The 13,430-nt window shown below is 43.4% G+C and overlaps 1 protein-coding gene across 1 annotated transcript in view; it reads right to left on the bottom strand.

Moving 5' to 3' along the window:
* agrn (agrin) overlaps positions 1-13,430 on the bottom strand; it is a 248,631-nt gene that overhangs the window by 147,104 nt on the left and 88,097 nt on the right. The window contains 1 exon segment of the mRNA XM_061671858.1: positions 8,861-8,899. Coding sequence (XP_061527842.1) covers positions 8,861-8,899 — 39 coding nt within the window.

Below are 13,430 nucleotides of genomic sequence, written 5' to 3'. Positions count from 1 at the left end.
TAATGCCGGTACAATTTTTTATTTTTTTTTTGACAATTGTGAAAAAAGATGCAGTCCTCTCGCACTTAGAGCAGTTCGAATGAGGTCAAATTTATTTACTTTCAGATCTTTCCCAATTAAAGTTTTCTACACTCCTTTTTTGTTTGTTTGTCTGTTTGTTCGTTTTTCTCTGCAAGAATCCTGCTGATTTGAAACGATTGCCGACGCTTAAGGTAATCATCATATCAGTACAATTTCTTTCCAATTTGTTTAGTGAGCTGCTGAATAACTGCAGCAGTCGTGGTCACCAAGTTGGGACTAGCTTTCCTTGTGGCTGCCCTCATTCCTTTAGAAAACTGCACAGAGATGATGTACTGTATGTAATTTCTCGTGCAAAATGTGCACTCACCCCCCCCCCCCCTCCCCACCCAAAAAAAAAATTAGAATTGTAAAAAGTCAATAGTGCGCACTATACATAGGTATAGGGGAAAATGGAAAAACAAAACTTTCATATTTTATAAATGTATGCCGCCATGTAGAGTTTATGAAAAAGCTGTACACTTTCCTTCCAATATGCCACCGTCACCTAGAGATTTAGAGAAAGGTGTACACTTTCATTCTAATATGCCACCGCCACCTAGAGGTTATGAAAAAGGTGTAGCCTACACTTTCATTCCAATATGACAGGGGTTCGTATGACTGCATATTCATGTGTGTATAATTGTGATTTTAAGTTTACATACACAGGCAGAATTTGTGAAATGTTGTTTTGAAGTACAACTGATGGTTATGTTTTGTTGAATGATAATGCTTTTCTGAAATGCTTGACAGTTTAATTTGAATCCCTATTAAAATAAAATTAAATGTGTTTCGCCTGGCCCTTCATATGTTTTTTCAAGAATGGTACACATCTTACAAATTCTGGGGGTGCGTATTATACATGGGTGCACATTAAACACGAGAAATTGCGGTAAATTGCATTTTTGACAGCATATGTGTGGGTGCGTATGCGTAAGTTGCATTCTCCACTAATAAACTGAATTAGAAAAGACACATCCAATTCACCAGAGGTCATCCACTTGCATTTGTCAGTGAAAACACATCTAATATTATATGTGCTTTTGCAGATGGGGTTGTCGATTGTTGCGCAACTGTGTGGAAGTATTGTGCATCGTTTGCTTTGCTTTACTTGCCGTTTAGGTCACAGTTATCTCAGTAGAGATCGCGCGTAGGCCTGAGGATGAAGACTTACAGAAACATGAGGAATGTCATTTTTCTGCTTTCGATTTTTTTATGTAACCTTTCTGCCATAACTGATTTAATTCAGCTGTATTCAATTCATACCTAATATCCAATCATTACACGTATCACTTGCAATCACATCCTCATCACATCACCGACCGACCGGTAAAAAGTAAGACGTGGAAGAAAAGAAAAGCAAGTGATGATTAAGATTAAATGGGAAAAAACACAAACTTTACAACGTCAAAGTAGGAAACTTGTTACTGGTGTCACGGCAATGTGGTGACAGGAAGCAGCTGTGGGAGAATTGGAGTCTCCTGGCAGCAGTGGCTAATGTCACAGCTAATAAATCACAAGTGGAAGCTCTCACACTGTTATTCTGCACAACGTGTGCGGATGCGTGCTTGCGTATATGTGTGAGCGTCAGCTGTACCGGACGTTCAAGCCACAGTAATTGAGAAATGGCACCTGGTCAAGCGCAGACCTCCGCCAAGGCTGGTCCAGCAATATTACAGACCGCGGGTGCATCTGAACTGGTGTCACCATGGCAACAACAGAGATAGTGCTTTCTTATTACAAGCCTGAGGAGCATCCGCATCGTGCCAAAGCTGTTATTCTGCAGTCAGGTTATTACCTACTGTAACTTTCAAGTATATTTACAGTATATATCGCCCACAAGGTAGGAGTGCAGCTCCACCCAAGATGTGCTCTGTCTCTGTAATGAGCTTGGACCAAATATCAAATTTCAGTAAGTGTAACTGCGTCCTCTTCTTTAAAATAGCACATAGACACGCACAACCACACACACAAACAGCACTTGCACTGTTGAGGCTAACTCCTAATTATAAAGACGGAGAAGGGTGAAAAAGGCTTAACCACCACACGCCTCCTCACTTAGAATAGTTTTTTTTTTTATTTCCTAAGACTTTTTTTTTTTTTTTTTTAATGCCTGCCACACTATGACCACAAGCAACTCACTCTTCACGGAGTAAAAAGCACAATTGAAATGAGCCTGTCAGTGTTACAGCGCCACCGTTTCATAGATTGCACTTACTAGCGCCATCAGTAGTGCTGCTTTTATTGTGTTTGGAGCGACTACGGCTGTGTAGAACAACATTAGAGGAAGATTGCTGACATCGACTTCTGTTTCTTCTTGATTTTCCGGGAACATTGGCGACCACTCTATAATGCGCATTAACTCATTACGACCGTCTCCGCCGATCCCTGCCCATTCAGCATTTTGTCATTCTTTTTCTCACCAGTTCAGTGTCCAAACCTAACCACGTGATACGATACTGATGACACTCATGGAAAAGTAACGGCACATTCAGCATTTTTTGGACACACATTTCGGGGCCATAAGTTACATGCTTGTAAACAAGACCCGGTGATGTTTAGTCAAGTCATTTTAGGCGCAGACAAGCTGGTAAACAACATAATGTTTCTTTATCGTCCACTTTGCTTCTGGCTAGCTGTGTGTGTGTCACATGGCAGCAAACAATATATTGTCTCTGCACAAATAGCAAATATATTATTTGTTTATTGATGCCTTTCTATACACTCAAGTGTAAAACAAAAAACGTGTAGCAGAAACATTCCCATAATAGTGATTTACCAGCCTACTTTCTTTGACTTACTCTTGCTTTTTGCTGTCGTAAATCTTATTAGAGAGGGCTACAAGCAGCATATATATGTGTGTGTGTGTGTGTGAGCGCGTGTTTTTGCATTTGTGCTGTGAACGGGTTGAACATAAATGGCGTCAGTGACATGCTGCTGAGCCATGACGCTGCTTTGTTGCGATGGTGCGCAGCCGAACACATAGTGGTTGTCATGTCAGCCGCCAAGTAATATATCACACACACAGAGAGAAAATATGTTTTTACGGCATCCTGAAGTGATTTCAAAAAATAATAATCTAGTCGAAGACAATTCACCATTCACCTGTAAGAACTTCAGAAGAAAACGCATCTAAAGTCACACAAAACCGCAGAGTTCCAACTACCGTCATGCATGACATCGGGATATCTTGTAAGAGCTTAATTCAGTGGACAAAAAAAGATGAATGCCTTTTTCTTTTTATTTGGCTGTCATGCAACACTTGAAGTAGATGGGAACTCAGCGGAGTCGTGCTTAAAGCGGGAACACTCCAGAGTCAACTGTAAAGATGATTCTGATTCTGATGTGCCTTGTGACTCAAAATGTTTTGTTGCTTATTATTTGAAATGCCTGTGCAGGTAATAATAGCAAAATCATAATAATAATAATAATAATAATAATTGGGTTATTGTCTGATATGTACATTTGTTTGATGATCTGAAACATTAAAGTGGGGAAACGATGCAAAATTGTAAGAATCGTGACAGGGCTTTTCCACGCCGTGATAATGAGGCGCTCGAAAGCGGCCACACGAGCGCGAAAGCCCTGTCCACACGCTGACAGTCACGTTTGATTCATTTTTTTTCCCCCCCTCCTCGCTTGTTCGCCTTTCTCTCTGTGACGTGCGCGCATTTATCGCGAACAAAAAGGCAGTCGGCATGTCGCGGTGGACTTTCTCCCCCCGGCTCTTCCAACTTTCCGAGGTGTTCTAAAGTGGCCACACCGGCAGACTATCCGAAAACAAGATCCATTTTCGGGTGGTAGGCATGGCGAGTGCACTGCGCAATTGTGCAGAAAAACCGATGATGCAAACGAAGGCGTTCAAATTCTTAAATAGTGATGGAGGTGGGACTCATGCCCGAAGTGAAGTGTTTCACTAGGCATTGATTTAAAAAAAAAATAAAAAAGAATAATAATAATAAAACTCTTTAAAGCTGTGTCTCCACAACTGAGTACTACATAGTTTTCAGTCATTGCACGTTTTTCTGCAATTATCATCGAACATGTATAATGTATTTCGAAACAAATCTCTGAAATGACTTTACTGAAACTATCAACAGAGAGCATTGAATCGCAGAGCTTTGTCTTCAATGCAACCTGAGGCAGCAAGGTTGCATGAGAGAGAGCTTTTTCTTTTTCTTTTTCCCTTCACTGCTCTAAATGCTTAAATAACTTCACACAGACTCATTACGGAAAACAGTGACTGCGATGAAGGAGTCCGTTAATAGCAGGAAATCAGAATACGATATTGTTCAACAGCACGTTGACATGGCAAGACACGTTGTTCAAGCTAAGCAACATATTGTCCTGTAATTAACATATTAACGCTGACATTCGTCATGCTGGTTATGTTTCTGTGTGCGTGCGTGCGTGTGTATATGTACGCTTTTTTTCACCACTTGGTTCAACACCACCCAACAATTTAAACAGAGCCATCACTGCCCGGACAACTCTCACTTTAATAGAATAAACTAACTAATTATGATCATTATTAAGGAGGAACGTAAAGGCAAGGAGTCGGCATCTGAACATGAATGAAAGAACCCAACCGCAGCGTTTTAGCACATGGTAATTCCCTGCAGTATATGTCAAGGTGAAATGAGTACTTCCACTTTTTAACGCCACGTTGAGTGACAAAGGCTTCGATAAGCAGCAAAAAAAAAAAAAAAAAAAAAAAAGCTTTCTTTTCACTTTAGACCACAGTTGCTTTGATCCTTACACGGTCCAGGGTCTTGAAATGAGCCTCATCGACAACTGCCGGACTAAACTGTATGTGACAATACCTTAAATATTATTTTGTATTACTTTTCTGTCTCGATTTGCAGTATTTTGGCAGCGGATCGCTGCTAAACTAAGGAGAGGGGAGGAAGACGCCTTTCAAAACAAATGTAAGGTCAATTCATTTGCAATTGATCGTTATTTCTAGTCCAGCGAGCAAATCCTAAACACGGCGCGTATTCTGGGGTCATGAAATGAAACAGAGCACCCTGACCAGGAGTTTTGTGTACTTTTGAAAGGGCATTCAACTTTGTTTCGGTGGAGTCAATGCCTCCACAGGGGTCAGACACCAAAACACTTCAGTGAATTTCTATTTCTGGGCAGGCAACTTCAACGGCATCAATTTGCCAACTTAATGTGAGACCTTCTCAGCCAGTAAATCCACCCCGCCTCTGAGATGCCGAAGATATTTTGTCTCTGTTGTGAGAAATCTATGATGTGAAAAGATTTAATTAAGATAGGCTGAGGAGTTATAATTAATTCCGCTCCTCTGTGAGTCAGGCGTATTGCCAACAACGTAGGAAAGACTCAGGCAGAATAAATTGCAAATTTGTCTATATATGTTTAAATGTGTGCACCGACCCCACCGCTCCCCTCCATTCGGGTTTCTAATAGTGCAGTGTTTGGTTCCTGTAGTATCCCACAGCTGACAAAAAAAGTTCTATTCAATGGGACATAGTGTTGTGTTCAAATTGCAAGCAAGCATGCAGCCGCTTTTTTGTTTTTGCAGGTCTCCCACTGCCGTGGATCAAATCTAATATCGGTCACTTTTTTCTGTCAGTCAGGAACAAACTTTGGAGAACTCTGCTGAACACCAAAACTGGCTGCTGCAAGGAGAGCCGTTCGCAAAAAGGCTACACTTACAAAAGCACACTATAAAACCACAGAAAGATCAACTTTATACTGGAACAGAATGAAACCCTCAAAAGATTGCAGACCTCCGCCAAGGCTTCGCGGCAAATATTTGTCATCTCAGAAATCAAAGACTGAACGACTAATCGAGGCTGTTAACACCTAAAAGGAGGTAAAAATCAACCAGATCCAAGTGCAGAACGTCTTATGACTCCATAAGGGGGGATATATAGTGTTCCACTTCCTACATACATGCAACATTTTGCATTATTCAATTTGCATGCGTTCACACAACGGTTTGTTTCAAATAATAATCGTGCAATTGCTTTGTGCGATTCGTTGGGTCACTTTGGACACTATTATTCAAAACTCAAGCAGACCAAGACGTCTTAAAGAAAAGGGTCAGGTGGTAAAAACACCAGCAGACATGAATCGAACACAGCCGACAGCATTATGGTCCCAAAAGCGGTATCGCATAATGCATCCCTAGTGCTCATCAGGTTAATCCAAATCAGGTTATGTCTTCATACGTATCATTTTTACTGGGCAACTGTATGTTGGATGATCACAATAGTGGTCGGAGCACTAGGTGAACCGCACTCAAACGAGACATTCAATCATCACAAAGCGCTTTGGTCTGGACCAGAGTATTGAACTACAAGTGTGAACACAGTCTGAAATATGAATCCGATTCTAATTGAATTTAGTTTCACTTTACTGCTACCGACATTGCATGAATGCATTTTTGTATAAACGTTTGCCAATGACCGTATATAAGCAGTATGTATTGCTTTTTATATAATAAGCATTTTTTAGGACCAGCAGTATGTATTACCAAAATTTGAAATATTATCCATAAGAAAAAAAAACCTAACCTACGCAGATGACAACAAAAACGCCGGAGGTCATCTACAAGTAGCACTTGCACCGAAATTAAGAAGTTAGATCATTTGTTGTCTTCCGTAAAGAACTTCCTGAAGTGCACTCCTAATACCCCAAACTGCATATTAGCAGGGCTTTCTAGCTTTGGCCAAACATCTAACAACTGTCTTATCATTAAAAGACAACAGGCAGTAAAGAACAGGGCTGAGCGGAGCCAATTAAATGCTGTTTTGTGACTTTTCTCATTGTTTGGACTGGTGATTATAGGTCATTCAGGGAGACTCCACATTCATCTGTGGGTGGCCCACACCATAAATATCTAAGAGCCGGGGTAATTTGTCCCCCAAGACCCAGGATTCTCTCGCTGTAATTTGCAAACGAGAAATTTACAATCTCTGGACCAGAAAGGACGTCTCATCAATAGCAGTTCCAAAACAAAACTGGGTTGTTAAGAAATGCATGCTCCTTGTCTTCTATTTCATGTAATTAACACATTCACTGCCATTGACGGCTTTAGAGGTCACATATCCATGTTAACTGGGAAGGCTGGCAGTGAACGAGTTAAGAACCAGGGACAGGAGTGTCCTTGGCGTGGAGGAGAAATTCTGTGGAAGGCCTGCTTGTGCTCTTTGGACCAGATTTGACTAATGGCATGGTTATATTAGCCCTCAGATGCTGGGGAGCAACTTCTAAATCACTCCTCCACCACTACTAAACCTCCAAATAGTGGCCAACTCTTCAATTGAGGCAGACTTTAATTGTCTCACTAATCTCCCCAGCGTTAAATGACCCGCAGAAACAGCATCCCACCAGACAGGCTTAATACGCTGATTGGAGACTGGCCTTTTTGTTTTCCTTGGGATATTAAAAAAACATTGGCTGCTGATAGAAAGCCTGCGGAACTATTGGAAAGGTAATTAAGAGCTAGCAGCAGTTTTTAAACGCTTGACTTGTGTGGAAACTAACTGTGCCCCCAGACACGGAAAATACATGCTGAATGGTGAGGCTCAGTCCATCAGGAGGACTTTATTTCTTTTGTGTGAGTAAAATGAGATCGGTGCACGCCAGACTTCCCGACAGAGAATCACATTCTGCGACAATATTTGCTTTTCAAAGGTTAGTCACTGTTTGCCGTTTGTCAAGTTCATCTTAAAAATCTTAAGAGGACAACATCCCTCTGATTGGACACAGGTCTATCACTTAAAGGATTTGGCCAATGTGAGGCAGGAAGAAGCACAATGTAAAATTCAGCAGGCTCTACTGTCTGGCTGGGATAATAATAATAAGCATTCTCTCCTGGCTCATTTGCCCTTTAGGCACCCAGCTTTGGTGTCTACCAACAAGCAGGATGATCCATTACCTTTCAGAGCTTGCAAAAGCCCAGCCTAGGGCATTAAAACAAAAACAACTACACAACAAAAATCTATCAAGCACTTTCGCACTGTGCTACAGCTGGTAAATATTCATGCTGAAGCTTGAAACAGAGATGAGTTGGCTTCCATTAAAGATTGCAAAAATGCAGAAAACAACTACAAAAACACTGTAGAATGGGGTAAAATATGTGGATTATGCGATCTTAAAAGCATTCAGACGCTGTATTCTACTAGGAGATCCTACCATGGGGATACATTAGCAAATATTAAACATCAGTCACACTTGCAAAGCAGAACCTTTCAATTGAAGCAATCATCATGATGTCCCTCACAGTCAGAAGCCCTGAGACAATTAATGCTGATACATGTTTAGGATGGGAATTTAAATTCTCAAACGAATATTTATCTGAAATGCACTGAGCAACACCAAGAAAAATGTCCAAAGATAATTCACATGTATTTATTTTTATTTTTTTCACGTTTAGATTTACTGTATCGCTGGCTTCGAGTGGAATCTTCACAGGGCCAAAACCAACAACGCTTTAGGACCCCCGATGAAAACAGCATGTTTGTTGAGCCACTAATGTCACATTATCAAAGACAGCAAGCCATTTTCAACACTTGAGATTGGTCAATAATTTGTAAAAATAACAGATCCACGTGGGCACTGACCAATAGATAGATTCGTGGATGAAAGAGTCAATTGAAAATATCACGAAAGGACACCGGAGGTTGTACTGTACATAAGGTAACGAGACTGGGCAACGGTCCTGAACTTGAATGACTGCGGCCAACTTTCTGGGTCGTCGCTCAGTTTGACATGCGCAAAACCAATGTGGTCGACCGAGGCGAACGACGAGAAAGCAAAGAAGACTTACCGTCAGGAGGCTGAGCAGGTGTAAAGTGAGGGGGTTTGTCTGAAAGAGATAAGAGCAAAAAATACGTTCCTTTCAAATCCAGCAGTAGAGAGAGAGCTTGTAATTGAGACACATTTTGTCAACAAATGTCATGTATAGCACTGTCTTGGAAGTTCAGCTTATAGGAAATAACAATATACAGTTGACCCCCGCAATTCACGGGGGACGAGAGGGGCCGGGACCAGGCCGGACCGCGAATAGTGGCGATCCACAGATAATTCACGCCCGTTATAATTGCATTTAGTATTATCGTTGTTTGTTTGTTTTTTAACCCAAGAGATTCTTCAATAAGCAAGGACAAACCGCCAATAAGCTTTTTCAGGGTTGGTTTCCCCCTAAAAAAAAAAAAAAAAAAAAAAAAAAAAGGAGAAAAAAGGAATTGGAAAAATAATGGGGATTTATTTATTTATTGATTTAAAACCTCGAAAAAAAGAATTGTACTATGCTCTTAATACCTTTATAATATAGGGAACACATGATCATTACAGTGAAGGTCCAAGTCAATCACAACCTGGACTCGTGGACTCAACCTGTTCATTAAGTAGCAACCAATTACCAAAATTGTAGCGCGGGATACGATTTGTGGCCCGTGTTGCAAACACGCATACTGTTATAAACAGACAGCATTTGAACGTGAGCCACGATGTTCTGCGCATAAAACAGATCTCTGCAAATAGCAGCAGGTAACTCATCTGAAATACTTTTGATTGACACTCGTATATTTGAACCACAGAATTCGAATTCAAATTCAAAAAAAGAAAGAAAAAAAAAGATTTGGAATGAATATCCCTTTAAAGCTGCACAAAATGTCAGAGTTCACGCCGTCGCAGCAAAAACACAGCAGCGTAAGTTGAATGTTTAAAGTGTACTTCAAAACTTGCATGGGTTTTGCATGGGTTCTATGTCAGTTTGACTCTAAAACACATCATACTATTTCCATTTTTTGTAATAGGAAAAAATTGTTGGGAAATGTGAATGAGATGTGAATGTTGACTGCAAAGGGACGGACGCACAACGGAGCGAGCCTTCACATAAGAACAAGCCCGATGCCAGCATGGATCTGTTCAGTGATACACGGATCCTCGTGCTGCAGGTCGCCGGAGTGCACAATTCACTCAAACCTTCATCTGTCTCATTAAGCAGAGCGCCACATTTCACACCCTGACATCATTCTGGGTGACTCTGCACGGCGAGGAATAATGAGGACCACAAAACCCACGAATTAAACCAGCAACGCGACACACTTATGCGGGGCCCCACAAGCGTTTGTGCGGACATTCCAAGAAGCTTGAGACGCAGCCGTCTTTTATATCGAGGCTGACAGAGAATTGCTTGTCAACAGCTGGGGGCTTAAGGGGGGGGGAAAGAGCGGGAACAACATGAGGGGAGTGGAAAGACGAGGCCGGATAACGAGGTGTCGCCGAAGCCCTGTCCCAGTCACTTCAGCCATGACGGGAGCCTATTTCCATCGGGGAGGAGCGGCAGACAGCGCTGGGAGATAAATATACAGCACATATGTCAAGTGTCTGGTCAAAAGCTTTGGCACACACCTCTTCAAGAATGAAATACACAGTTGGGCTACCCCCTGGACAGACCCTGAAAGTCTTTCCAGATGAAAAAGGGAGTCCAACTCCATTTTTACTCCCCCCAACGTTTTGCCTGTATGTCAACCGTAATGTCGTATTCGGAGAGATACAGTAAGAGGTGAGGGGGGAGGCGGTGGGGGGGATAAAAAACCATGTCATCACTGACATGATAAGGTCTTTTCATAAACATATTCGTCTTCCCCCATCTCGCTTTCTTGACACACTGGCTGCCTGTGTGAATGTCACCGCATGAACATCATTCAGCCAATATCTTTAGCGGATCAATACGTGTCTGAGGCTGACATTTAGCCATGTGCGGGAAGACGTATGGGGTTTCTTGTGTGTGTGTGTGTGTCTGCCGCTTTCCTCTATGATGTCGTGCGAGCGCGCGTGTGTAAACGACACGAATGAGTACAGCTGCGGTCACACTCGGATCACATGCCGACGTCATCTATCTCTTCGGTACACAATTTCCTCCCCTAACCACGTCGAAGAAGTGACGTTTGACCGACATTGTGTGACATTCTGTCCGTCTCCCAGTTACCCCCCCCAAAATGCAACATGAGACGCAAGAAGGCTCGCAAGGATTAAACAGCAGGAGAAGCAAATGTTACACAGCCGACTGGTTTTGGGACTGAAAACTCGTCTCCAACGTGAATAGTCTTCTTCCTACTTTCACAAAGCAGAACATCAGTAGTCACTTTAAACTTCCATCCATCCATCCATTTTCTTTGCCGCTTCTCCTCACGCGGGTCGCGGGCGCGCCGGAGCCTATCCCAGCTATCTTCGGGCGAGAGGCGGGGTACACCCTGAACCGGTCGCCAGCCGATCGCAGGGCACACAGAAACAAACAACCATTTGCACCTACGGGCAATTTAGAGTCTTCAATCGATCGACCGTGCCTGTTGTGGGATGCGGGAGGAAAACCCACGCAGTCACGGGGAGAACATGCAAACTCCACACAGGCGGGACCGGGGATTGAACCCCGGTCCTCAGAACTGTGAGGCAGACGCGCTAACCGGTCCCCCACCGTGGCGCCACTTTAAACTGAAGGATTGGAAATCTATACACACAGTAGCTTTAAAGATATACATTTTCCAGAACAATCCTTGTTGAGGAAATTGCCCAAAAAAACCAGCAGTATTGTATATTTTGTAATGACTGCAAAGTGGATATAATTAATGACTAATTATTTGCACCGAATCCGACATAATTTCTCATTCCCAAACCGTAATTAGAACTGTCGTAATTCACTTTAAAAGGCGTTTCGTCTTCCCTTTCGGAAGCCATCGTTCATTGGAGACCGATCAATACTAGGTCGCGCTCCAGCACGCTTCAGCCATTGGATGGCGGACGACTGCACGCGGCGCCTCAACAAAAGGGTGTCGGTAAAGTAGAGCAGTTGAAGTCGTCTACAAGCGTGTCCTTTTCAACGGTTGTCAGAAGACACGCAAACAGTCGTGCGCCATACCGAACTGAATCCGACCGCGCTGATTTCTTGTTCGGCGTCAAGTCAGGGGCGCGAGGGCCGCTCACATCAGCAAAAACACAGCGATCGGTTACAAAATGGCATCGACCTACAGTTGTTGAGGAAGAGGAGCACGGCGAATCCCAGCGTGGACGTGGCTAGCAGGATCAGGCAGATGTTGCAGGGGATCATGAAGTAGCGCACCACCAGAGACACTTTGTGCCGGTACCTTCGGTCTCGCTCCGGCGGTGTCGGCGAGGGGTAATGGCACCCGGCCATGGTCCACTCCATTGACCCCCTTTCTTCCAGGGCGGCCGAGGAGACAACGGGGCGGGGGGGGCGTCGAGAGGCGCCCAAAGACCCGTTGGAGAAAATGACGGCAGTCGGGTGAGCGACGGCGAACGTAGAAAAGACTCGAAAATACAACTGTAATCGGTCCGCTTCTCAGGTGCGTGAAACCATCACCACACGGTGATGGTTTCCGGCAGAGATTGGCAGCCGCAACGCGTTTTCAAACACGATAAGATCCACGTGTGGGGAAAAGCTCTGACAGAAGGGGACTTGTTGAACTCGGCCCTCCGCCTGTCCATGCTACCTTCTACTGCCTACATCCTGTCGCAGCCCCTCGGGGAAATCCTAACGGTCTTCCAGTGTGGAAAATGTATCAGTGGCAGGAATGTGTTAATACTTACAGCGAATTTAAATGTATGGCGTAAGTGGGTGGTGATAATGTAGTTGTAAATATGCGCACGAGAGCGTTAGACCGCGATGCCTCCGAGTCGTGAAAAAAAGAAAGAAAAGGAGGGTGCAAGTCGTAATATAGCCACATGGAAAAGTTCAAGTCCAACAGGAATCCTTTTCTGTCCCTGCAGCGACTGTCCTGCCGTTTAGACGCCAGTCGATCGGGGGGGATTCCCTTCTCCTAAAAGGTGCTCACCAACGGCATGTGGCAAGTATTTCCCTCAGAGCCCAGCATCTTATTCCGAGCTCTCCGTGGAACCTCCGAGCTCGCTGTTCTCATCCGCAACGATTTGCTCCTCTCTGCAGCAGATTAACAGCTGGATGCCATGAAGAAAAACAAAATGTGCTCTTGGGCATGTTACTATTTCTTTTCTGCACTTTAATAATGTCTGAAGACGTGTTCAAAAGCGGGAAAAGTTGAGGATTGCGAAATCCGGTCACCATGTCAGATCCATGAGGATGAGCCAAACATGAAAATAACTCAACGAGGGTGAAAAGTGTAACGCGGCCGGACGTGGAGGTTTGTGGAGCCCTCCTGAAGCAATGTCATCGCCAGGTCTAAAAATCCCAACTTCAAAAAGGAGAGGAAAAGGCTCTCATCGCACCGTGACCCTATGTGTCATCGTGTTCCCAGACGGGTCCTTACAGGAAATCACTTCTTCGCTCTCTGCCCGCTTTCATCAGTTTGTCATCAGCTGTTTTTCTTTCTTTCTTTCTTTTTACGGTTCCCTGAGCA

This window comes from Phycodurus eques, chromosome 1 (assembly GCF_024500275.1).
Source record: "Phycodurus eques isolate BA_2022a chromosome 1, UOR_Pequ_1.1, whole genome shotgun sequence".
NCBI lineage: Eukaryota > Metazoa > Chordata > Actinopteri > Syngnathiformes > Syngnathidae > Phycodurus > Phycodurus eques.
The sequence above is the reverse complement of the archived record's forward strand: the minus strand, read 5'-3'. Positions and strand labels throughout refer to the sequence as shown.